This window comes from Gymnoscopelus braueri (genome assembly GCF_963280865.1).
Source record: "Gymnoscopelus braueri genome assembly, chromosome: 3".
Classification (NCBI taxonomy): domain Eukaryota; kingdom Metazoa; phylum Chordata; class Actinopteri; order Myctophiformes; family Myctophidae; genus Gymnoscopelus; species Gymnoscopelus braueri.
In genome coordinates this window covers 48584554-48611445 of record NC_137612.1, presented here as the reverse complement: position 1 = coordinate 48611445, position 26892 = coordinate 48584554, and the positions used below count along the sequence as shown (strand labels likewise).

The 26892-nt window shown below is 43.2% G+C and overlaps 3 protein-coding genes across 6 annotated transcripts in view; 2 read left to right on the top strand and 1 right to left on the bottom strand.

Moving 5' to 3' along the window:
• The window catches only part of mtss1 (MTSS I-BAR domain containing 1), a 745180-nt gene that overhangs the window by 696615 nt on the left and 21673 nt on the right, over positions 1-26892 (top strand). The gene's annotated exons all lie outside the window — the stretch shown is intronic.
• On the top strand, positions 1130-20861 carry st3gal8 (ST3 beta-galactoside alpha-2,3-sialyltransferase 8). 3 transcript variants are annotated; one of them, XR_013932890.1, is made up of 10 exons: positions 1130-1256; positions 10341-10941; positions 11303-11396; positions 12043-12238; positions 13882-14072; positions 14425-14604; positions 14987-15032; positions 15215-15334; positions 15620-16282; positions 18930-20861. XR_013932890.1 is itself a non-coding variant. In XM_080423358.1 (9 exons), exons 2-9 carry the CDS (start codon positions 10722-10724, stop codon positions 15782-15784), a joined length of 1212 nt encoding a protein of 403 aa, XP_080279484.1. In that variant the 5' UTR covers positions 1130-1256; positions 10341-10721; the 3' UTR covers positions 15785-20861. The 3 variants fall into 3 exon arrangements, 2 of the variants coding, with proteins under 2 accessions (XP_080279484.1, XP_080279485.1); XM_080423358.1 differs by having other exon boundaries at positions 15620-20861; XM_080423359.1 differs by having other exon boundaries at positions 1148-1260; positions 10346-10941; positions 15620-20861.
• Positions 25157-26892, bottom strand: part of fer1l4 (fer-1 like family member 4) — a 59668-nt gene continuing 57932 nt past the window's right edge. For both annotated transcript variants that reach the window (XM_080424947.1, XM_080424948.1), the window contains exons 48-49: positions 26809-26892; positions 25157-25773 (exon numbers count right to left, since the gene is read on the bottom strand). The exon at positions 26809-26892 is cut by the window's right edge and continues 17 nt beyond it. In XM_080424947.1, coding sequence (XP_080281073.1) covers positions 25593-25773; positions 26809-26892 — 265 coding nt within the window. In that variant the 3' untranslated portion in view covers positions 25157-25592. The remainder of the gene's footprint in view (positions 25774-26808) is intronic.

Genomic DNA, 26892 nt, shown 5'->3' with positions numbered 1-26892 from the left:
TAATATCAACATGAGGGCTGTTTACACATGTGATACGGTCGGAAGACATGAATAGAACCATGAAAACTAGCATGTGAACATAACATAGAAATACAAGACCTAGACAAGTAGGCAAAGTCTGTGACTGCGGCACATATACAGACTTTTGAACAAATACCTCAGTTCTGCGCATATGTGATGTCTTTCCTTTACCATGACTGGTAGCCTACTTTTGCCTATAAGGGATGTGTCAAAGTGTTGTATTGTCTTATTTTTGTGGTATTTCTGTGTCCTGATGGCTGCTTGGCGCAAAAAGGAATTTCTGCAAGGACTAATAAAGAATCTACTGTATCTATAAGCTCAATATCTCCCGCAATTTGGTGGGGATTGCCTCTTGGAAGGTAGAAATGTGTTCTCCCAGACAGAAGACCCAGGTTTGAATCCCGGGTAGAACTCTGCATCCAATCTGCCCCAAATTAGATCAAATTTATATTTTCTATATTTTTCAAGCCTTTGGCTTTTTTGTGTCATGCATTTGGCAAGTGTTTAAACACGTACTGTCTGTAGCTTTAATAATTGTCAATGAAATATTAAATCAATCAATCTGTCATACAAACAGCTTCCTGTTGACCTGACAGCTGCACCCCACGACTGACAGCCCTGGGTAGGCAACCCGGCCTGGTGGAGACCTGCCCTCCAAGGAGCAAAGTTTTCTAGTTTTGTTTTGTTTTGTTTTTGATTCTTTTTTCTTTTCTTTTCTTTTCTTTTCTTTTCTTTTCTTTTCTTTTCTTTTCTTTTCTTTTCTTGGCATATATATTGTTAACTATTCCCCCATTCTGACTAAGTAGAGCTGTTCTCCACGTATGACATACCATTACCGCTGCTTTTTCCGTTAGGTGGTTTATGGGCCGATCACAAGGTTGTGAAATGAGCTTTCCTTGGAGGGAAGCACACACACACGCACGCACGCGCGCGCACACACACACACACACGCACGCACGCACGCACGCGCGCACACACACACACACACACACACACACACACACACACACACACACACACACACACAGGCACATGCACACGCAAACACACACACACACACACACACACACACACACACACACACACACACACACACACACACACACACACGCACACGGCGGTTTAGCTCGTAGGCAGGGCTACAGAAAATGAGAGACAGGCAGGCAGAGCAGAGACCGCTGTTCAGTCAGTGAACTCCCCTTCCTCCGCGAAACAAGAGCAACAAACTTCAACATGTGAGTTGAACCTTTACATGTTTAAGAAACCTTTCCATTGGAACTGCGTGGGCTTTGTGCGTTCAGAACCGTGCGTGTGACGGTGTGTGTGCGTGTGTGTGTGGTCGTGTTTGCACTGTTTGTAGCGGATTAACAAAACTTGGCGAAGAAAGTGACCAAAAAAGTGTCATCTGTATAGCGTGTTACTTATTACCTCATATGTTATTATGTAGCCGTAGCGCATTACTTATATGATGTGGTATGTAATATGTACATGCTTAGTAGTACTTTATAGTAGTAGTATTCGTGGTATAGGTTTACTTGCCGTTATGAAATTGCTTGCTAGGTTTTCCTGAACGCGTATTTAATGAGCGAGCCGACATGAAGGAACAGAGAATTAGATAGAGATAATGTCTGTGGACGTCTTCAGAAAGAGAGAGAGGAGGGGGCAGGGGGCTATACTTTGGGACAGTGGTTCTTCTCACACACAAAAGTAAACCCCGACACAATGATATGTATTTGGCCGTCAGGGACCCCCATAAGAGATTTGTCAACATTTGTCAATTTTTTTTTTTAAACAGCCGAAAAACTAAAACAGGGCTTAAGAGTGAAAAGTGTTCCTCTTGTTTTGGGACCTCCTGCCTTGAACCCCCTCAAGCACTTTGATAAGCACTGAGACACTTTGTCCTTTCTATAAATCCCAGCATCCATATGCTGGAGGGGGGGGGGGGGGACATTGTAGCCAAAAATAGCCCGAGTTGCATTAGTTACTAATGCAGTAGTAGTGTTACAACGTTGTAATGGCCATGCTTGTGTTACAACGTGTATCTTTATGTTACTACTGTGTTGTTACAGGGTTGTGTTATGTTACAGTGGCGTGTTTGTGTGTGTGTGTGTGTGTGTGTGTGTGTGTGTGTGTGTGTGTGTGTGTGTGTGGTGTGTGTGTGTGTGTGTGTGTGTTACTATACTTGAGAGGGCCAGATGTTCCCATAATGTATTGTAGAATTTCAGACAAAGCCACTGTGAGGACCATTTTCCTGGTCCTCAAGAGGTTGTTTTATGGTAAAAAAAGATTCTGATTGGGGAGATTGGACTTTTTTTTGCCCCTTTTTCTCCCCAAATTAGTCGTTATGCCAATTGATTCCTCCCCACACACATTAGTGTGTTGTCACTGCTGTTGCATCCTACTGACTCACCTACCAGTGAGGAGCCCCCACCGGGAGGACGTTAACCTTGGAAAAACAAAAGAACAATCGTGTTCCGGTGGTGTGTTCCGGCTGGCGTCGCATTGTTTGTGTTCCCCACATAATGCAAATCAATTTGTTTAGTCTCGCCAGTCGCGCCACAAGTTAGAATAAAAGATGGACATACCAAACGATTATTATACCTAAAGAAACAAAATGATTATACCAAACTAAACACATTTTAAACTAGGGGAATCATTTTGGAGGTGCACGGCCGCCGGAGGTTCCGGTGGCTGGTTCCGGCCGCTTGATGACGTAAAGTTATGCCCGTCCAGACCAGAAAATGGTATTGATGGGAGGCTAGGAGGACGTATAGAGCCTTTGTCCCACTCCTCCCGCCCAACACTCCCTGCTGACAGGTGCCGTCCCCAGCCCGTAGGAATACATCTAGTGACAGTCATCACCGGCTTCACGTGCCAATTTTGTCCGTGCAATGTAGACGGTCGACAAAGCCGGATGTACCGCGGTGGATTTGAACCCACAACCTCCGCGGTGGTGGGTAGGCACTTTACCACTGCGCCACCCTAAGTTTAGGTGCAAGGTTTGTGGTTAGAGTTTTCACTATTTTATGCTTTGTGCTGCGATGTCACATACCGAAAAAATTACCGACCTGTTAGCTTGTAGATTGGCTATTTCTGGCTATTTTAGCTATTTTCAATGCTGTCCCTAAAAATCTCACAGGTTTTGTAATACAAACGCGTGTGTGTGTGTGTGTGTGTGTGTGTGTGTGTGTGTGTGTGTGTGTGTGTGTGTGTGTGTGTGTGTGTGTGTGTGTGTGTGTGTGTGTGTGTGTGTGTCCGGAGCTAATCTCACAAACCAGTGCCAAACCTTGTGCGTGTGCACGCTGCCAGGAGGCCACAGAATTACCTCCACTAATTTCTTTTCACATACATTTGTGAAATATTTTACTTTCATATCATGGTCAGGGGGGCTCTGGTACCTTGCTCAAATTTGGCCGTAGATTGTTGCCATAGTGGTGGACAGTAACAAAGTACATTTACTTGAGTACTGTAAGTAATATATTTAGTAACTGCACTTTACTTGCGTATTTATATACTTGGATACCTATGACTTTCACTCCACTGTACTGGCTCCACTACAACCCGCAACCCCAAGTGACACAGGAACTTAAGACAATAAGGGGCAGAGGTAAGTCAGGGACAAGCACAGGCGAAGGAGCAGGGACACACTGGGCAGTGGGCGTGACCATGACAGTGCCCCCCCCCCCCAGTGGGCGTGACCATGACAGTGCCCCCCCCCCCCCCCCCCCCCCCCAACCGCCGCCAAGGGACGGCTCTCAGATGGTAGTGATTGGTAGAGGAAGGTAATGCACGCACATCCGTGGCCCCCCGACGCCCCACCAAGCAGCCAAAAAAAAGAAAACACACCACCGGAGGGACCAAGTAATGGGGCAGATGGTGCAGGGGGAACCTCTGGAGAGTCTTTTATGTGTGTGTGTGTGTGTGTGTGTGTGTGTGTGTGTGTGTGTGTGTGTGTGTGTGTGTGTGTGTGTGTGTGTGTGTGTGTGTGTGTGTGTGTGTGTGTGTGTGTCTGTAAATGAGTGGCTACGGTACAGTAGGTGGGCTGTAAAGCGGATGTGAGCACAGACCAGTAAATAAAAAGCAGGTTTTCCACAGTTACTGCAGAAAGCCTGCTGACGCCAGTTACCTTTAATGTTCACAGACGCACGCACGCACGCACGCACGCACGCATGCACGCACGCACGCACGCACGCACGCACACACACACACACATTGGCCTGATGTCACATCCTGTGGTGATAGAGTCAGCTGTGTTGTGCTGCAGTCATTTCCTTCTCTTCTGACTAGCACAACCCTTCATAGAAATACTGTGTTCTTTTTCGTTTGTGTTACACTGGTGTGTACTGTACACTGTTGTGTGTGTTGCGTTACATTGTTATGTTTTGTGCAGTGGTGGACAGTAACAGAGTAAATTTACTTGAGTAATTGTACTTTACTTGAGTATTAGATTGTTTTGATACTTTTTACTTTCACTCAAGTTCATTTCCCTTTTTTCCCCCTTCTTCTCTAAAATGCAATTGGCCACACACTGTCCGTGACCCCTAGGCGGTCCTCAGAGTCACTGCAGCGGGGCCACCCATTTTCTTTTATGATACTTTTTTTGTTTTGTTTAATATGTCTGAAAATATGCATGAATCCAACATACTATTAGCAAATATAAATTGTAAGAAATACTACCCAACTATACCCCCAACCCCCACTGTGTGCAGGACAGTATAGCAATTTAGGCAACAGATAAGTTAGACAATATATTAGACCCAGTCTAGTAAAAGTGTACATACTTCATATAATTACAAATATGAATGATAATGATTCATAGATAAGCCCTAATACAAAGCCTGTCAACATAACCTACTGTAGCAAGTTCACACTTTTGAGTGTTACTTGTATAATGTCCTATAATGTAAACCACACTTCACACCCACATTATGACTGAGAAATGTTTACATTTCCTTCTTCTGCTGCGTGTTTTTAAAAGTGTTGCTTAGTGAGTGCTGACAACTTCATTTGCTATTTTTGTGCCTTTTATACTCTGGTTTTAACAAGAAACATGGAGACTGCCATGCTCAACTAAAACGTTTTCAGACTAAAGGTCCTTACACACCGGGGCGATTTTTTTCATGCGAATAATACGTTTTTTTTTAAACCTTATAAAGTCAATGCAAGCTTCCACATCAGTTTCGCGGAGCAAAAAAAGCGTCTTTTAATTATTCGGAACAAGTCCGAATTTTGCGTATATTCGCATATTCGCCGGTGTGTAACCGCCTTATAGGTCATTACACACCGGCGATTATGCGAATATACGCAAAATTCGGATGCGGTCCGAATAAATAAATTATTCGCATGAAAGAATCGCCCCCGGTGTGTAAGGACCTTTACCAGGATGAGAAAACAAAGCGACCTGTTGGGCAAGTCCCTTTAAAAAGTAACTAGTTACTTATAGTAACGTACAGTAGTTACTGCATTATAAAAGTAACTAGGTACGTCACTATAGTTACTTTTACGTTACTCTTATTAAATTATTTTGCTTCAAAAGTAATGTATACATGTTCACGTTGCTGCAGATGGAACCTTATGGGTCTGTACATCTGAGAATGTACACATGGAACCAAAAGGGTCCAGAATTAAATGAACATTGAGGATTTTACAGTGTAGATTAGGGTCCCAGAGATAAGATTTAGTTTCAAATGGGGGTCCGTGGTCTAATGCCTATCAATCTGGGGGTCCTTGAAATTGAAAAGGTTGAAAAACACTGATGTACATGGTCTATTTAAGCAGACTCATATTCACAGACTCAAGCCGTGACAGATTGCCGTTTCCATAGCATTGGCATCGTCACTGTCCCTCCGGGACATGGGATATAAACAGCAGACGGGGCCGTACCTTAACCCATTAAGACCAGGAATGCATGTGTCATTTTCAGATTTCTTTGGCTTTTGAAAAATAGCAGATATACAAGCTCATAGGACGGCACCGAGTGCCGCGCTATGAGCTTGTAGATCTGCTATTTTTGAAAAATCGTGAAACTCTTTTGCTAATCTTGGCATATATATTTTTTAAAGCGAACATTTGTGAAATATTTTGTTCCAGGGACCTCCAGAAGCAAAGATTTGAGTTACAATTGTTCGCTTTAAAAATTTATATATTCAAAGATTTTTCCAAAATTTCACGATTTTTCAAAAGTAGCAGATTTACAAGCTCATAGCGCGGCACTCGGTGCCGCGCTATGAGCTTGTATATCTGCTATTTTTGAATAGCCAAAGAAATCTAAAATGACAGAGATGTGTTCCGGATTGAATGGGTTAAACGTGTAGGCTACACAGTGTACAGTCCACATCAAGATGACGAGCAGAGATTGTTTCCATAGCACATCAACCTATTATACTATATCATAATGTATATTGTTAAATAAAAGCCTCTCTCTCCCTTCCTTTCTCCCGTTCGCTCTCTCTATTTTCTCTCTCTCTCACAGGCAGATGCGTGTGGTAAAAAACAAAAGCCACATCACTAGGCTGTGCGTGTGTGGTTTGTTTGTGTGTGTGTGTGTGTGTGTGTGTGTGTGTGTGTGTGTGTGTGTGTGTGTGTGTGTGTGTGTGTGTGTGTGTGTGTGTGTGTGTGTGTGTGTGTGTGTGTGAGTGTGAGAGAGAGAAAGAGAGAGAGCAGACGTGTGAATGTGTGAAACATTCGTGGGAGCAACTAGTTTTGTGTGCGTTGCAACTTGAAATGTGATTGTTTTGCAAGGGATTTAACTTTTCCAATCTCAAGCAATAAGTAGAATCTCTTGCAACACAATCAGCATGTGCTGACCTGCAACAGGGCGATCCAGACTGCTGCGATGGTGCTCTGCAACGGTTTTGTCACGTTGCAAAACGTTGGTCTAAACCAGGCTTTATGTTCAACGTGTCACTCCATAATAACAGCTCACCAGTAATCAAATTCCCTCCGCCTCCCCACCCTTCTCCTGCAGTAGCATTTAACTCCCTACACCTCCTCTTGTAGTAACATTTAAAGGGATATTTCACTTTAAAAAATAAATGGGGGTCATTTTATCGTGTACTGTAGGCTTTTCGGAGCACCCCAGACAGTTTTTAAGTTGCTTGATTCAGTATTTAGATATTTGATATTCATTTTATCAGACACGCCCCCTTCCTATACAAACCCATTGTAACTTCAAACTTCATTTTAACCATGTTAGATTAATTGGAAACAACCGTCCTTGGTTCTGGTGACTGATATTGTCCTTCTAATACGTGAGGAGACCGTGTTTTTTCAATTACTTTTTTCATGAATTGTTTGGGAAAATGAAAACATTTAAATACAATACAAAACATAATTCAAATAAATGAAAAAAGTAATCGAAAAAACACGGCCCCCTCACGTATTAGGAGGGCAGGATGAGTCACCAGAACCGGACGTTTTTTTTAATGAATCTAACATGTTATAAATTGAGTTTTTGGGTTTGTATAGGAAGGGGGAGTGTCTGATAACATTAATATCAAATGTCTAAATACTGAATCAAGCAATTTAAAAACGGTCTGGGGGGCTCACATTAGCCTGAGTAGATGTTAAAATTACTCACTTTTTTGAAATATCCCTTTAACTCCCTCCACCTACTCTTGTTAACATTGAACTGCCTTCACCTCCCCATCCTTCTCCTGTAGTAGCATTTAACTCCCTACACCTCCTCTTGTAATAAAATTGAACTCCCTTCACCTCCCCAGCCTCCTCCTGTAGTAACATTTAACTCCCTCCACCTCCTCCTGGTAGTCACATTTAACTCCCTCCACCTCCTGCTGTAGTCACATTTAACTCCCTCCACCTCCTCCTGTAGTCACATTTAACTCCCTCCTCCACCCCCTGCTGCAGTCACATTTAACTCCCTCCACCTCCTCCTGTAGTCACATTTAACTCCCTCCACCTCCTCCTGTAGTCACATTTAACTCCCTCCTCCACCTCCTCCTGTAGTCACATTTAACTCCCTCCACCTCCTGCTGTAGTCACATTTAACTCCCTCCACCTCCTCCTGTAGTCACATTTAACTCCCTCCACCTCCTCCTGTAGTCACATTTAACTCCCTCCACCTCCTGCTGTAGTCACATTTAACTCCCTCCACCTCCTGCTGTAGTCACATTTAACTCCTTCCACCTCCTCCTGTAGTAACATTTATCTCTGTCCACCTCCTCCTGTAGTCACATTTAACTCCCTCCACCTCCTCCTGTAGTCACATTTAACTCCCTCCACCTCCTGCTGTAGTCACATTTAACTCCCTCCACCTCCTCCTGTAGTCACATTTAACTCCCTCCTCCACCTCCTGCTGCAGTCACATTTAACTCCCTCCACCTCCTGCTGTAGTCACATTTAACTCCCTCCACCTCCTCCTGTAGTCACATTTAACTCCCTCCTCCACCTCCTCCTGTAGTCACATTTAACTCCCTCCACCTCCTGCTGTAGTCACATTTAACTCCCTCCACCTCCTCCTGTAGTAACATTTAACTCCCTCCACCTCCTGCTGTAGTCACATTTAACTCCCTCCACCTCCTGCTGGAGTCACATTTAACTCCCTCCACCTCCTCCTGTAGTAACATTTAACTCCATCCACCTCCTCCTGTAGTCACATTTAACTCCCTCCACCTCCTCCTGTAGTAACATTTAACTCCCTCCACCTCCTCCTGTAGTCACATTTAACTCCCTCCACCTCCTCCTGTAGTCACATTTAACCCCCTCCACCTCCTGCTGTAGTCACATTTAACCCCCTCCACCTCCTCCTGTAGTCACATTTAACTCCCTCCTGCTGACTGCTCATTTAGCATTTTCATTCAATGCAGGTTCGTACATATTGTGTAGTATGTTGTGTAGTGTGTCGCTGTAATGCCAACGCCAAATTACCTCATGTTTACCTTGCTTACTGTAAATCGCTCTGGATCAAGAGCGTCTGCTAAATGCCTAAATTGTAAAGTGTGTGTGTGTGTGTGTGTGTGTGTGTGTGTGTGTGTGTGTGTGTGTGTGTGTGTGTGTGTGTGTGTGTGTGTGTGTGTGTGTGTGTGTGTGTGTGTGTGCGTGCGTGTGCGTGTGCGTGTGTGTGTCAATAAAGACTGTGGAATAGCAGTGAGTCAGAGAAACACAGACCGAGCGAGTGAGAGAACTGCTGTGACTCACTATGAATACTGTTTTGGTGCTAACGACCTGCTGAATCATTGCGTGTGTGTGTGTGTGTGTGTGTGTGTGTGTGTGTGTGTGTGTGTGTGTGTGTGTGTGTGTGTGTGTGTGTGTGTGTGTCTCACTGATTTAACTGGTAGGTAGCCTTGCTTATATCTGTCACATTCACTACTGCAATGAATCCATTGACATTAGCGTAGCAACACTGTCTCCCTCTCTGCTTTCCTACTGTCTGTCTCTCCTACACTGTCTCCCTCTCAGCTTTCCTACTGTCTGTCTCTCCTACACTGTCTCCCTCTCAGCTTTCCTACTGTCTGTCTCTCCTACACTGTCTCCCTCTCAGCTGAGTTTTAACTTTGTTAGGAAGTGAACTTTCTGGAGCTCAAGGATAGAGAGAGATAGAGCGCAGGAAGAGAGAGAAATAGCAGGAAATGAAAGAGAGAGAGAGAGAGAGAGAGCAGGCATGGGAAGAGACAGTGAGAGGCAGAAGAAGAGGGGAGGAGAGAACGGGGTAGGGTGACTACTGAGTCATGATGTGTGTGTGCATGTGTGTGTGCGTGTGTGCGTGTGCGTGTGTGTGTGTGTGTGTGTGTGTGTGTGTGTGTGTGTGTGTGTGTGTGTGTGTGTGTGTGCGTGTGCGTGCGTGCAGGCGTGTGTGCAGGCGTGTGTGCAGGCATGCGTTCGTGCATTCATTCGGGAGTTTGTGCGTGCGTTCGTGCATGCTTTTGAGCATGCAAGTGTGCATGTGTGAGACAGAGGGGGGTTCCTTCCTCAGCAAAAGGAAAGCCCCCCCCTCCTCAGTTGAATTGACTTTACTGAGCTTCACTGGCAGGAACTTTAAAAGACATGAAAGACACAATGCTGGCCAAGCCATTAGGTACACACACTTTACATATCATTTACATGATTAATTACATGTAAATTTACATTGTTTCCATGTAGAAAATATATATATTAAAAAAATGCAATTAAAACGTGAATCATAATTTTTTGTTTGACAATGAATCGTCATTAGTAAAATGTTATGATTGTGACAGCCCTACACAAGCTGTGATCACTGTAGTTATTGGCCGCCGTTCGCAAGTTCAATATATACTTTTTTTAAATTACAGTAATTCATGATGTAATTTCTGTCTGTCTGTCTGTCTGTCTTTGTCTCTCAGACCAGAACTGGGGGGTGTGGCCTCTGACAGGACTTCCTGTTCTCTTTCCATTGTGTGCTTTCCTGTGGCCTAGGGCTGACACACACACACACACACACACACACACACACACACACACACACACACACACACACACACACACACACACACACACACACACACACACACACACACACACACACACACACACACACACACACAGAGATGTGTGTTGTTGACTGCAGGCTGGATGGAGCGATGAGAGAGGAGAGAAGGATGGATAGATGATAAAGGACAGGAGCTGGCCTCCATCCATCCATCCATCCATCCATCCATTCTATCCCTTCCTAAATCATTCTAACAGTCCGTCCCGCCGTCCGTCCATCCATCCATCCATCCACCATGGTGCTTAGGAGGAAGATGTGTGTGGTCGTGCTCGCCACTGCCATCCTCTTCCTCATGATAGCGAGCCAGACCATAAGCCCCTCCCTCTTCTTGTCCCTGTCCCTGTCACTGGCCACGCCTGCTGGCCAGGTTCCGGCCACCGGGCACAGCTTGGTGAGCACCGCCCAGGCACTAGGACCCAGCGGACACCCTGCACCCAGCCTGCCCCAGCGAGACGGTAGGACTGTCATCATTATGACATATAATCACCTGATCTTTTTAGATCATCGCAATTATTTAGCATAATTGGCTATTTCCACTTTTTTTTTTTACTCCGGGGGTTTTGTCTGGCCATAGCACATTTTGTCTTCTCATTTATTTGTGTCATCACTTCCAATTTCACTTGTTTAATCTGTACCCTGACTGAGTTCTCCTGATTGGATACAATTGGTATCCCGACCTGAAAATTATTTTTTTCATTTTCAGCTCTACATTTAGTTTTAAGACAGTATAACCATATAGGGTTTTAAGTGGTTAATCGCAACTATTCGTTTGACAATGAATTGCCAACTAAAATGTCACGATCATGTAAACCCTAGGTGAGGGAGCTCAGGGCGAGACCCCCCACGCAGAGGGGTCCCAGCCTGGAGAAGCATCTGAAGGGACCTACGACAGAGTGCAGTCTGAAGAAAGGTGAGGACTTTCATGAACGCCACCATGTGAGCTGCAGATGAACCTTTTTTTCACCACAGTCCCGAAATACAATTTAACTGTAAAAGAGGATATCGTTGCTGTCAGGCGGAAACCTTGTTTAATAGCAAAAATAGCCGATGTACAAGCTCAAACCGCGTTGCGTTTTGAGCTTGTAGATCGGCTATTTTTGCTACCTTTGTGTGACACTGTACTGTAGTATGACAAAGTAGGGCATTAATTTACAAAATAATTTGGAGATAAGAGGTTTCTGCCCGACAGCAAGAATATCGAAAATAACTTTTGATTGAGGGCTCGGGGGTAGAGTGGCCGGGTAGAGTGAACTGGGAACCTAGCGGTTCCCAGTTCCCGGGTTGGGGCGCTCCCCCAGAGTTAGTGTCGAAGTGTCCTTGAGCAAGACGCTGAACCCCTAATTGCTCTCGATGAGCAGGTTGGTGCCTTGCATGGTTTCCTCTGCCATCGGTGTATGAATGAATGGGTGAATGTAATGCACAATCTATGTAAAGCGCTTTGGATAAAAGCGCTATGTAAATGCGCATTTACCATTTTTGATTGAACCAGTTACACACAGTATGACTAAGTAAAAGAGTACCTTTTCCACCACTGAGTAGTTGTGTGTGTGTCCCAGCTCCAAGGCGGTGACCCCTGAACCCCCGAGACCCTCGGGAGCCCAGGGGGGGTCGGGCAGGATGTGTGGTTGCACTGAGTCGTGTGTTTCTGAGCTGGACGGGTCAGCCTGGTTCAAACAACGTTACGACCCCCTTCAACAACCTCTCCTACACGACTCCAACAAGATGGACGCCAGCGCTCTCAAATGGTGGCTGGTAAGTCTGACGGTTAATCTACTACTGACTGATCATGAAATAATAAAGATGAAACGCTACAACTATCAAAGTAACAGTTGTAGTATGTGGTACCCAGTACGGAGTAATCCTATATATCTACGGTGGACGGTGGTGGACGTCACAAACGTAACATCTGGACTTGTGAGGCGCGCAGTTGTTCCGATCAACACCGAACGTGGCACAACACATACCACATACCATGTGGCCCCCAGGGGCCATGTTAGGGGCACCCGGGAGCCACAGGCCCCGGGTGTGTGTGTGTGTGTGTGTGTGTGTGTGTGTGTGTGTGTTACACACAGATACAACTGTGTTTGATGACACATTTTTGTCCGTGTCAGCGAGGGCACCCTGGGTGACAGTTCAGCTTGCACTTATAGCCAGCTGATAACTATTATCAGCCCTATCCACGTGTTTCCAGTGTCCCATGGGCACCCACCAACCGCCACTGGCATACAAATGTCCTCTTTGGCATGCCAGATAAAATACTCTTTATGACTGTAGGCTGTTATTCTGTGTGTGTGTGTGTGTGTGTGTGTGTGTGTGCGTGCGTGCGTGCGTGCGTGCGTGCGTGCGTGCGTGCGTGCGTGCGTGCGTGCGTGCGTGCGTGCGTGCGTGCGTGCGTGCGTGCGTGCGTGCGTGCGTGCGTGCGTGCGTGCGTGCGTGCGTCTGTTTTTCATATTCCTTCCTGATTGGCTAAGATTGGCTTCCAAAGTTTGCAGGAGTGGCCCGTTTTGAACAAAATGCCTCCAATCATGAACGCAGCGTCCGATTGCCATGAAACTTTGCACGCACATTCCCACTGGGCCAAGGAAGGAACCCTTCATTTTTCAAAGCGGCCTCATATTGGCGCTATGACAGGCATATTCACGTTTTGGCCTATAACTCTTGAACCTTAGGTCATACAATCAAAATTATGTTCCCCCTGGATTCATCTGATCACTACGCAACTCCCCAAATAAGCCACGCCGATTTCCACCAGACAAGTTTTCCGCCATGTTGCTTTTTGTTTTTGTTTTTGCAAAACACACTTGTGCTACTACTCCTACCGATTTTGTCCAAACCTCACCCAAATTGGTGCACCAAATCTCTGTAGTCATGTGATCAAGATGTATCTGTCCGATTTTTGGGATTCCATTCCGATTGACTACGATTGGCTTTCAAAGTTTGCAGGAGGGGCCCATTTTGTACAAATGCCACAAGCACCGCTGGACTGATGGGTGAGAAACGTTGAACTTACACTCCCAGTAGGCCAAGGAAGAACCTCCACCTATTCCGTGAGAAGAGAGAGGAGATATTTGTCAGGATAGTTTATCAGACCATGCCTCAGACCAACAGCGGTTTCATTTCAGAATGTGTCACTTTTTTCAGCCCTCCTGAGAGAGAGAAAGAGAGAGAGAGTTGCTGTATACTTAATGATGCTAACAGTGTTGTGAAATGCATTAGTAGATTACATTTAAAAAGGTGCTGACAGCATCAGCTCGGCTACTCTCCCCTGCCAGCTGGCAGACAGTGAGGACAGACCGGACCAGCGGAGCCCAGACACACACGATCAATAGATCTGTTTCTGCTTTGACCTGAGCACCTCCCCTCCTCTCCTCTCCTCTCCTCTCCTCTCCTCTCAGGGTCTTCAGCGCAGTGACGGTCAGACTCTGGAGGAAGTGACGTCAAAGCTGTTCCGTATCATTTCCCCTCCCAGCGTGGACATTAAGCCCCGCCCCTCTCGTTGCCATAGTTGCGCAGTGGTCGGTAACTCTGGCAACCTGAGACAGGCGGGACACGGCAGCCTGATCAACTCACACAACTCTGTTATCAGGTACACACACACACGTACACGCACACACACATGCACACACCCGCGCACACGAACACACACACACACACACACACACACACACACACACACACACACACACACACACACACACACACACACACACACACACACACACATACCTCTGTTATCAGAGAGGAACAGACACACACATACCTCTGTTATCAGAGAGAAACTCTCTCTCACACACATACACACACACGCACACGCACACACACACACACACACACACACACACACACACACACACACACACACACACACACACACACACACACACACACACACTCCCACACACATCATAGCAAGCTCTCTCTCTCTCTCTCTGTATCAGGATGAACAAGGCGATAACAGCAGGTTTTGAGCAGGATGTAGGGAACAGAACTACGCATCACTTCCTGTATCCAGAGAGTGCAGTGGACGTTCCATCTGGAGTCAGTCTGGTGCTGCTGCCATTTAAACTACGAGACCTGGAGTGGCTCGCTAGCGCCCTCTCTACTGGAGAGATTAAAATGTAAGTTACCTAGCTAACTAACTAAGTAACTCATTCACTCACTGACTAACTAACTAACTCACTCAGTCACTCAGTCACTAACTTGCTCACTCGCTCGCTCACTCACTCACTCACTCACTCACTCACTCACTCACTCACTCACTCACTGTGCAATGTTCTATCTACTGGAGAGATTAAAACGTAAGTTAACCTGACTAACCAACTAGTTAAACAATATGTCTTGTCTATGGGAGTTAAACATTTAAATTTAAGTAATTTAATCAAGCATATTTAATGTAAACTTCACAACTAACTAACTAAACAATTGACTAACCAAACTATGAAATCACAATATACCAAATCTATATAACATTTACATTAACCCTGTTGTTTTCATCTTCAGGACTTATATGAGAGTTAAAGACAGAGTGCAGGCTGACAAAGACAAGGTAAAAATGTCCCCATGCCACTATGTTTACATTTAGGTCTGTAGATTAATTTACACATGCACTGTGTGTGTGTGTGTGTGTGTGTGTGTGTGTGTGTGTGTGTGTGTGTGTGTGTGTGTGTGTGTGTGTGTGTGTGTGTGTGTATGTGTGTGCGCCTGGTGTGTGTGTGTGTGTGTGTATAGGTTCTGGTGGTAAACCCAGAGTTCTTTAAATACACTCATGACAACTGGACGGAGCATCATGGTCGATATCCGTCTACTGGACTGCTGGCCATTGTGTTCGCTTTACACATCTGTGACCAGGTGAGGTGACCAGTGACCACACAGCTTTCTGAACCGGTCTATTGTGGATGTAACCTCACTTCAACTAGATGTAGCCTTTGCTCCTCCAAAATGGTTCCCCTCGGCCAGAAGACACATAATATTGGCCCATGGCTCATGGCTGCAACTATTTATCTTCGTAGTGACTACCGATCGATTACTTTTGAGAATTGTGTTTTCTTTGATTATTTGTATTTTTATCAGCAAATAGATGCATGTTTGATAAACAACTACATTGATTAATCTGATTCACGTGCGTGCACGCAGGTGTCGGTGTTCGGCTACGGGGCCGACAGTCAGGGGAACTGGCATCACTACTGGGAGGAGAACCGCTACGCTGGAGCCTTCCGGAAGACGGGAGTCCACAGCGCTGACTTTGAAACTGAGGTCATCCACCGTCTGGGCAAGGAGGGCAAGATCCACCTGTATTAACTGACTGACTGACATGACAGATAGACAGACTGACTGAATAATCTGAATGTGGGCGGAGCCAGGTGTCTGTGGGCGGAGTCAAACCTGGTTGCTCTGTATTTGCTCAATGGCACCAGGATGGATGGGATTTTAACCTGGTGCCTCTCGAACCACTATAACCAGTGTTTCCAACCTTTTTTATTCTTTATTTCAAGGACCCCCAGTTTGGTATGCATTCGGGCCACGGACGCCCCATGACTCTTGAGAGCGTACAAATGGAACCCAATGGACCCACGGGTCCATTTGGTTCCATTTGTACGCTCTCAGAGTTACAGACTGGTCCATTTGATTCCTAACTATGAATCCTATGACCCTCTCGAACCCCCGCAAGGACCCCTGGAGGGCCCCGGGCCCCACGTTGAGAACCACTATACGCTTAACCACATCCACGGCCTTATCCAGACTGCACATTCTACACTGACCATCACGGCTCATATAGCTTCAGTCTGCAGCCAAACAGTGAGTGCTGGAATGAAGCTGTGAAGGAGAAAACCACAGATTTGTCTTTTTTAAATATATATATATGTATACTGTATATGTTTGTATTAGGGATGCACCGATATATATCGCCCAGATGTCGCTATGGGCTGATATTTGCCTTGTTGACTGCCTCGGGCATATCGGCAAATAAGTCTCTCAACTCAACTCAAACTTTATTTATATAGCACATTTCCAACGATCGACTTCGAACCAAAGTGCTGCACAAGAACAAATTAAAATGCAAACAAACAAGAAAGGAAGAAAAAAACATATTAAAATAAGTAATAAAACATTACACAATCTGTTTTATCTGTTGTGACGCTTGGCTAGTGGCTCTGTTGGTGTACATGTTGGTGTACATGATGCAATGTTGGTGTTTCTCTGGCACAAAAGGGGGAATGAATAGCAACGCAAACAAAATAAACAAATATTGTCTATCGGACAAATTGTTCTTTTCAACATCGGTATCTGCCCAGAATTTCCACATCGGTGCATCCCTACTTTTTATAGTTCTTTTTTTTTTTTTTTTGTGAATGAAAACAGGTCAAAACAATAGAAGCACTTTTTCCGCCAGAGGAAGTTGTTGGTATCCATGCACACAGCCTGAGGCCTGCTCCTCTTTCACTCTATTTATCAGAGACGGAACTAAAGGCCTGTAATCTGATTACACTGTCTCAACATCGGGTCCGAGGACCAAGAGTGGTCCAAATGGACACTTACGGGTCTGTAACTCAGAGAGTGTACAAATGGAACCAAATGGAGACGTATTTTGTACACTCTCAGAGTTAAATAAGCAATGAGGGATTACGCAGCGTAGATTTGGGTTCAAAGACCCCCAGTTTTATATGCACTAGACCACAGACCCACATTTGATACAATGTAGAAGAAAGAGAGAAAGGAGCATATCTGTTTGGCAAAGTAAAAATATTGTTTTGGTGCAAATGGGTGACAAAATTAAATAGCATTCAATGCACATGGTTAAATCCTCAGTGTTAATTGAACTCTAGGAGTGTACAAATGGGACTGTACACTCTCAGAGCTACAGACCTGTACGGGTAGGGTCTATTTGGAGCCCTGGTGGTCCCTGGACTCTATGTTGAGAAACCGTGCTCCATCTATCAGACTCTTAATCAGAGAGGAAACTAAAGGCCTGTGATCTGATAGAAGAGGAAGTGAACTGAGCCTTGTGTTCCTGCAATCAAAGCCAGTCTGGAGTCCATGGAGCCTGGTGCCTTATCAGCCTCATCTGTCCTACCATAGACACAAGGCAAGCAGAATGTATGTCATGTGGCTTTTTAAGAGGTCAAAAGGGTTGTCTGTTTTTAAGTTGCTTGATTCAATATTTTGACATTTGATATTCATCTGATCATTCGCCTCTTTTGTGAACCCATTCAACTTCTAACTCCATGTTATCCATGGTTAGACTCATTGAAAACACACTCCTTAATTCTGGTGACTGATCATGTTAATGAATGAATGACAATAACATAACAAAAATCACACCCTGTGTGAAGTGGGCGGTGTCTTGCTAGCTAATCACAATACTGAATGGAGTCAACCAATCATGTACAGAAAATAAATAAATTTATTGAAACACTCTTTATGATGGAAGAAACCATAACTTTAAAAAAACAAATTTATGTTTTTTTTAAAGTTATGGTTTCTTATATAGGGCTATGCACATGTGTCATGTGACACTGGCCAATCACAGTCCTGAATAGACTGTGATTGGCCAATCACGGTGCAGGGTTAGGCGGGGTACGTTTTTGGCCAATCACAGCGCAGGATTTGTTGTACAAATATCCAAACCTCACTTATAGGGTTTCACCGCCCAAAAAGTAAGTGAAAAATATACATCTTACCCATTAAAAGGAAAATATCCTTCACCAGAAGGAGGGACTTCTGTTTTCAATTAGTCTAACGTAGTTAACATGGAGTTTGAAGTTGAATGGGCTTACATCAGAGGGGGGGGGGGGGGCGTGTCTGATAAGATGAATATAAAATATATAAATATTAAATCAAGCAACTCAATAACTGTCTGGGGTGCACACAAAAGCTTGAGTAGACGTTAAAATGACCCCAGAAGTGTTTAAAAGTGAAATACCCTTTAAGCACTACAGCAGGTACATGTTGATGCTTCACTGCTCAGACAGTGTTTGTCTCAACAAAATAGTCTTATCAAGCCAGACAACTCTTCCACAGTGTTCAAACGCTCCGTCTGTAGTTCCACCCGGTAAAAGTTTAGAGGAGGAAGCTGTCATCATAACCACTTAAACCCTATATGATTTGTTGTACATCGAAGCTTGTAGATCTGCTACTGTTGCCAAATGTTCTCCTACTTTAGCCAAATGTTTACCTGTTTTGCCAAATGTCCAGCGATTTTTTTTCAGAATGTTCGCCTATTCTTTTGTTTTCCTATTACGACATGCCCAGAATAGGGATGCTATAGGTTTCATGTGGTTACAATGTCAGCTCCCTCTTTCTGAAATAGTTCCGAAATACCTTTTGGAATTTCTGCTTAAGCGGCAAGCTAGATGGGATTTGAGTAATTTTGTTTCCAATAGGACGTACTTACGCAACTCTAAAGGTAAATTTGACATCTGCTTTATTTTGTGTGTAATTATAGGCGGTAATTACAGACTGTTAGGAGGATCACTTGGAAACCGTGTGGGCCAACAGTCCTGACTCACTGACGACGTGTGGGAGGAAGCATTTGAACCTTGTGGGAGTCGACCTGGCTGTGTTGACAGAACTGCTAGTAGGACAGAGGCCTTGTTCACACTCTAGTCAAATCCGATTTGTTTCTCAAATCTGATCTTTAGGACTGACTGGCCACACTGTTATTTGCAAGTTAGGTCAGGTTTGGGTACTCAGACATTGCAGAAATTAGCTGCGAAGCGTTCTTAACTGGTACTGTAGATATTTTTCGGCAAGCGACGCAGTCATACGACGAAGTATAAATCAGGCTTCATTGTCCAAATGTCCAGACTGGGACACATCTTTGGAAATGTACTTAGTACTTTACTCGTTTATGTGTACAGGGCAGCGCATTAATGAACAACGCATACATGATGTAATGTAATACCGGATTTGGCAACAATGCTAATTTCCATCCGTAGTCCCCATAATCCCATTTTAATCCCATTTCATACCAGCTAGGAACGTGGTTCAAATATGAATAGCAAACATCTGTTTCCATGTGTTTTTTTGTTTTGCTGTTCAGACCTGATCAAATCAGTGTAGTTCAGTGTAGATCTAGATATAGAATCCGATTTGGGCTGACAGTGTGAACAGAGCCAGAGAGGTTTGCTGTCTGTATTTCCTCTGGAGAAATGTGAATGTAAACAAATCATTTGCTGTCACTCAGTCACATGTCGTTGCTGTCAGGCAGAAACCTTGTATCTCCACATTTTTTCATAAATGACTGCCCTACTTCATCATACAAGAGTGTCGCACTGTGAGCTTGTAGATCGGCTGTTTTCACTATTTAATGTCTTTTTTTAAGATAACAATAAAAAAGGAATGGTCTTGGACATACAAGGTTTCCACCTTGACAGCGACGATGCTGTGACTGTCACTCAGTCACATGTAGTGACTGAGACGTTTGAACTGTGTTTGCTGTTTTGATGTGACCACTGACACGCACACACTTCATGCTGATGTGTTCACAAGATTTCAGTCATTCTAAAGGGCTTGACGAACTTTGATGCGCACCGAATATATCTGATCTTACAAAGCTTGTACTGTAGATCGACTATTTTATAAATCACACTTAATCCAAACAAACAGGAGCAGGACAGGACCAATCAAATCATAGAACGTACAGTATATCTAGCATTACAGTATGATACAATTGTATTAAAAATACATTACGGATGGGCATCCGGGGGATGTAGAGATAAAACCAGCCCTGCAGAGCTCTGGGTTTGTCTCTGGCAGAGCTGGCAGTGGTGAACAGCAACAAAGTACATTTACTTGAATCCTGTACTTAAGTAAAACATTTTGAGTGTCTGTACTTTACTTGAGTAGTTCAGTTGTATTTTTGGAAACGTATTACTTTCACTCCACTACATTTCAAAGACAAATATTGTACTTTTGAGTCCACTACATTTCTAGGAAGGGAAACATTACATTATGAATGAAACCCCTTATAGGGCCATTCACACCAAGCACGATAACGATAACTAGAACTATAATTATGTTGTGTAAAAATCATTTAACTCAAATGGGTGGCAGAGTCTACACCACAACTATAATGACAACGATGGTCGTGGATGATATCGTTTGGATCACTTTCAGCGCAATTTTATGACCGATAGAAGAAGCATTCACAGCCATTCAAAACCCATCAGAAGAACATCCGGGATGCAATCTGTCACTCACCCTCGGAAAATGTTATTAATGCAGATGAGGAGAGTACTATGAAGCTAACACTAGCTGGTAGGCTAGCTGGCATTACCTCAGGTACAACTATCTCACCTTATAATCAGAGTCAGATTATCCATAGCATTTGCCTTTCAGCACTCGGAGACCCCGCCCGAAACGATGTAAAATTTCACGCACACAAAGTACACAGTAAAATCCTCTGGTAATTTAACTGCGAGAGTATACAAATACTTAATGGATACTGATGTGTCAATTTGGTTACATTTTGTACACTCTCAGAGTTACAATTGTAGACCACTGAGGATTTTACGATGTAACCTGTGTGCTGTGGGTTGCTGGTTTGAAACCCGTCCTGTAACTGTATTGAAAACATAGCCTTACTTAACCTGAGTATGTACTGTACTTATATATGTTACACTGTGTGTGTGTGTGTGTGTGTGTGTGTGTGTGTGTGTGTGTGTGTGTGTGCGTGTGCGTGCGTGCGTGCGCGTGCGTGCGTGCCTGCCTGCCTGCGTGCGTGTGTGTGTGTAAAAGTTACATTGACTTTAACTGTGGTCCCCTTTATAAAATAAAATAAAATATTACTGTCCAATCACCATCAAACTTTCATCATTATTGACACTGTGCAACTTTGTTACTAATGCTCAGGAGCCTGAAAAACTGAGCCTGAGTATATTGATACTACATAACTTTTACAATTGGGGAGGTTGTATTTGGTCTCCCTGCTCTTCTATTGAGACGTTTAGATCCTGTGTCTAGGTTGGACACGATCTTTGACAGCATCCTGTTTCTGGTTCAGGGGTCATCAACATGTCGGTACACGGACAAACGTGTCCGTGGCAAGACCGTGGCACATTTTGTATTTTGGTTATAATGTGTACATCATCTATCTATATATTCACATTATGTTTCTTAAATAATTTGGGTGAATGATTTTGGTGAGTCGTAAAGTGTCGGGTTGATGTGTTGTGTGTTGGTACCCGTACATGATTACATCAGGTGAAGATGCAAGACAAGACAGACAGCTAAGTAATGTTTGCTAATAGCTGCCTTAATTCTTTCATTGTTCCACTGGCATACCTTACATCGTACCACCTACACATGGTCTGAGACTTTCTCATCCATCAACATTGAATACTTTTTCACCTTAACGGAAACCACAACTCTTGAAACTAACAAATGAATGGGGCAGTGTGAATTAACACAGGATCGACCCTGGCAGCATATCAATGGTACACGTGTTACCTGTTTATTAAGCTACTCCGATTTTTTTAACCACATCTAATGAGACAAGACATGAGTTGAATGAGTTTGGGAACAGGCCTCAGGTAACACAATACTTCAACATTGCAGTATTGATACTTATTGATTACTTAAGTAAAACATTTGAGTTCTTTTTACACCACTGCTGAAATGTTTACCACTGAGCTGATAGATCCTGCCTGCTTGCTTTGGGAGAAATAGAATTTTGACCTTCAGGCAGTACCACTTTTTAATCAGTAGGTGTCCTATCAGACCACAGTATTGTATTAACATAGCCTACTCCACTCCACCACAGTGCTTCTGAAACCTTTTCATGTCAAGGACCCCCAAATTAATGTATTTGGCTTCGGACTCCCAACTGAAAACAATTTGTGCCAGGGACCCCATACAAGATTTGTGTTGTTAAAATGTTTAAAAATAATACATTTTGATGCTATATTAACCCATTTTGCAACCCCCTCAAGGACACTTTGAGAACCACTGGTCTACCATGCAGATTTAGGCATTTGATTGCCTAAAGAATTACATAGTGTAGCTTTAAGTGCAGAAACACGATGTGACATTGTCTGATTTCAGATTTATATTAATTTAATAAACTTGAAATATCTTGTCAAAATGTTCAATATTCTCATTTTCCTTAAAGGTAGGGTAAGTGATATGTTTTGGTCATAACAAAACGTTTTTGGTTAAAAGTTTAAAGCACTGTATTATGATAGTAATCATTGCTATAGATGTTTGTTCAATAACTGAGGTTAATAAACAGAAAATATTATTTCAGGTGGTTTGCAAATTTTCACCCATTTGTCAACTTGAATTATATATTATTCCAGTTCCAATGTTGTCTGCTCATTTTTTGTGCGTGAGTTCTCTCTCCTGATTGGATCAAATTGGTATACCGACCTGAAAATTTATTTTCTGTTTATTAAAGAGCTGCAGAGACAGGGAGACTCCTGTTTACTGAACAAATACTATATGATTACTATCACAATATATAGTTATTTAACACTTACTTTAACGAAGAAGTATCACTTACCCTACCTTTAAAATATTAGTGTTTTGTAAGCCCTGACAGGTTGTGAATCACTGGGTCATACCCTCATGAGCTGAGAAAATCATTTAAGATTTTTCCTATTAAATTTGATTTCTCTGCAACCTTATTGGCCAATATATTAGGTTAGACTAAGTCCAAGTGTAGAAAACTTATTTATAACAATGGATAATTCCAATCCTAGATTTTGATTGGCTGAGCCACGTTCAAAGTCGTTGCTCATCAACACATGTGACATTTACATCATATTATTGATTATTAGAAAATAAGATAAAGAAATAGTTTCTGGTAACATTTTAGGCGAGATATAGTCCATGCATTTGCTCAATTGATTCAACATTTACAACAGTTTAAAGGTGTGTTTACAACATTCAGGACCTGCTATGCAATTGAAAGGGAGTCTGTTGAATGTAAATGTTGTGAAGTGGAGGAAGAAGTACTTTTTGTTTATTTTTATTTCTTCCTTCTCATTTTAAAAACATGTTTCAAAAATAGCAGATCTACAAGCTCACAACACTATACGATGCAACACGTTGTGATTGTAGTTCCTAACTATCATTTTGCTTGGGACCCCCTGGAAGCCCCTCAAGGACCCCTGGGATTCTCCGGACCCCAGGTTGGAAACCCCATGTGTACAGTTATTGTAGACGAATTAAAGGGACACACAAAAGACCCATTTGATGTCTCCCCGGGACCCAAACTATGAAAATAGCCGATCTACAAGCTCACAAATCTATATTTGCTATTTTCACTACTTCTTAATTATTATAAGATTTATTTCCAATTTATCAAATTTCTTCAATTTTTTTTTTGTTCAAAAATGTTTTAATTAGTTTTTAAATAATGAAAAATTGGGAATTTGTTTGGAAATATACAAAAAATAAATGTAAACTAGAAAAAGTGCTCCTCGGAGCACAGGTCTCCGCCAGGTCAGGTAGGATAGTGTGGGGCAGCAATGTTGGGAATTCGCCAATATGGCTGGAATGTGAAAAATCTAGTGGATCGGACGGATCCGTCTTGATCAGTTGACTAGAGATCATGTGTACCGATTTGCGTGATGTTTGGATAAAATCTGAAGGAGTAATATAAAAAAATGAGTTTTATATAAGTTGGCCTCCTGGTGGCGCTATAATAGGGCAATGTTGAAAGGGTGGCATTCGTTCGTCAACGTAGTGCAAATGTGCGTGCGAAGTTTCACCGCAATCGGACGCTGCGTTCATGATTTGCAACATTTTGTTCAAAACGGGCCACTCCTGCAAACTTTATATGTCAATCTTAGCCAATCAGGATGGAATATGAAAAAGAATTGACAGATCCGTCTTGATCACATGACCATAGAGATCATGTCTACCGATTTGCGTGAAATTTGGATAAAACTTGAAGGAGTAATATGATAAAATGTGTTTTATATAAGTCGGCCACCTGGTGGCGCTATAAATTTGCAGATGTGAAAAATGCAGGGCAAAGGTTTTTCCCTGACCTCTAGGGAGTGCACATACAAAGTTTTACACAGATCAGTGCAGTTATAGGTAAAAACAGTAATCGGCATGTTATAGCGCCACCATGAGGCTGATTTGAAAATTTTCAAGTGGCATTTCTTCCTCGGCATAGTGCAATTGTGTGTGCAAAATTTCACGGAAATTGCATGCTGTGTTCATGATTTGAGGCATTTTGTTCAAAACTGAGCACTCCTGCAAACTTTGGAAGCCATTTTTAGCCAATCAGGATAGAATATGAAAAATCTGAAAGACCCGTTTCGTGTAATGTCTATAGAGATACTGTGTACCGATTCACGTGACGTTTGGGCAAAATCTAGTATGTGTGCATAGTTTCGCTGCGATCAAGCCAACGGTGCCGGAGATTACCTGTTCACAGACGGACACACACACGGACACACACACGGACGGACGGACGGACAGGGTGCAAAACATACTCTCTCGCCGTGCCTTTCGGCCTGGCGGAGACAATAATTATTTAAAAAATAAATGTAGGAAAAACTGAAATAAAGGGATATTTACTTGTGACTCATAAAAATTGATCTGCGACCCAAAAATGGGCCCGAGCCACTGTTTGGGAAACACAACCATTTATTTTACTGGTAATTTTGTTCAACATATAAATGAATTGTAACATCAACATTCTTGTTTTTTTGTTGGTTTTTTATTCATAATTTCATAAATCATATTGATTACATTGGTTGAAACAGAACACTAATATAAATACAAATCATATAGAATATTTCTTAGTGTTATTAAAATTGTTCTGTGTGTCTACATGAATCTATCTGTATTTAATATTACAGGAACTCAGTTTAAAGTACAATAAAATATTTTGTTCAAATTAAATTCAATATTCAATAATATGTATAAGCGTAGATATGTTTGATCGTTAAAAGACATGGTCTGGGTACCTAGGCTGCAATACAAGCCTGACAGTGTGTCGCGAGTTCGAATCCCGAACCCGACGACCTTTGCTGCGTGTCACTCCCCATCTCTCTCTCCCCATTTCCTGTACACAGATTATTTTAAAATTTCCTGAAGAGTTAGACATACGAGATTTCCACTCGGCTGCGATGATATCTCGCTGCGTCTCTCATCCATTAACTATGAGACCAGAGATCTGTTGAGGCAGCGTGTAGAGGATGAGAGCCAGGAACAGCGTGAGGATGGCCAGGATGACCAGAGCGATGATGTACTTCTTGTACTTCCTCCAGATGAAGAAGACAAACGTCTTCATGGGATTCACAAACCACGAGAAGGACGTTTTAGGACGACTGGAGGAGAGGAGAGGAGAGGGGAGGGGAGGAGACGTTGTTAGATTTGATATTGTATTGATAATGTAACATAGTTAAAACTATTCATTGGCTGTACATAGCCTACCGGGTTGTAATAGATTCACATTCATCTGATTGATTCGAACTTCAATTCAACTATAGATGGGTTTCCGCGCGACGTCATCACAGAGCAGAGTGCGCAATCTGCGCATGCCTGGGGTAGAACGAACCGGAAGCGCACTTCACTCTGTTGTTGTGTTCGGGATTTAGATAGGCATAATGCTGCTATTATAGGCATAATAGGCATAATGCTGCTATTATATACAAACAGATCCAACTTCCGACAAATCATTTTTATTGAGTAAAGAAGATATTACAAACTGCATAATTTAATCTACTTTCATTAAACCCGGTGAAGACCATTTCTTTTATGAATGTACATTTGACTAGAGCTGCTGCGGGTAATAGCGACCTCTATAGGCTCACCCCTCCACTGCGCGCGCATCATCCTCTCATGTTTACAAACAGGAAACCCATCTATACTGCCATCTACTGGATTGTGGGATATGTGACGCGTGCCCTCCTCGGCATGGGACAAAACGTTCTGTCATGTCATTGGCTGTCCTTCGGACGATCGGAGCCAATCATCAAAAGATCGCGCAAAACGCCCACATTTTGGCGAAACGCCCACATTCCGACAGGCATTGAAACATTCCACGCAGGAGTGAGGAGGGACACATACAGGATTTAATAAAAATGGCAATACAATATAGAAAACATACCCAACACGTAAAACACGTACTGTGTAGATCATCAGAAAGAAGCTAAACAGTATCAAAAGTTACAATAAACCACCCGCTGGATCTAAAATAATAGTTGTATTAGTTAGTGTATTATTTAAGAGCATGTGCGCATTACAGTAAGTGTGTGTGCATGTATGCATGTGTGTGTGTGTGTGTGTGTGTGTGTGTGTGTGTGTGTGTGTGTGTGTGTGTGTGTGTGTGTGTGTGTGTGTGTGTGTGTGTGTGTGTGTACTTTGGCTTGTCCAGGGGTTCTGGTTCTTTTCGGGCCCGCCCCACTGGGTTAGCCTCCGCCTCTTCTAGTGTCACCAGCTGAAAC

Bases quoted from the DNA above. Each gene is read 5' to 3' on its own strand.
- st3gal8 (XM_080423358.1), top strand. From the start codon at position 10,722: ATGGTGCTTAGGAGGAAGATGTGTGTGGTCGTGCTCGCCACTGCCATC. The intron at 12,239-13,881 runs GTAAGTCTGACG...CTCTCCTCTCAG, and splicing joins GCGCTCTCAAATGGTGGCTG to GGTCTTCAGCGCAGTGACGG. The intron at 15,335-15,619 runs GTGAGGTGACCA...GCGTGCACGCAG, and splicing joins CTTTACACATCTGTGACCAG to GTGTCGGTGTTCGGCTACGG.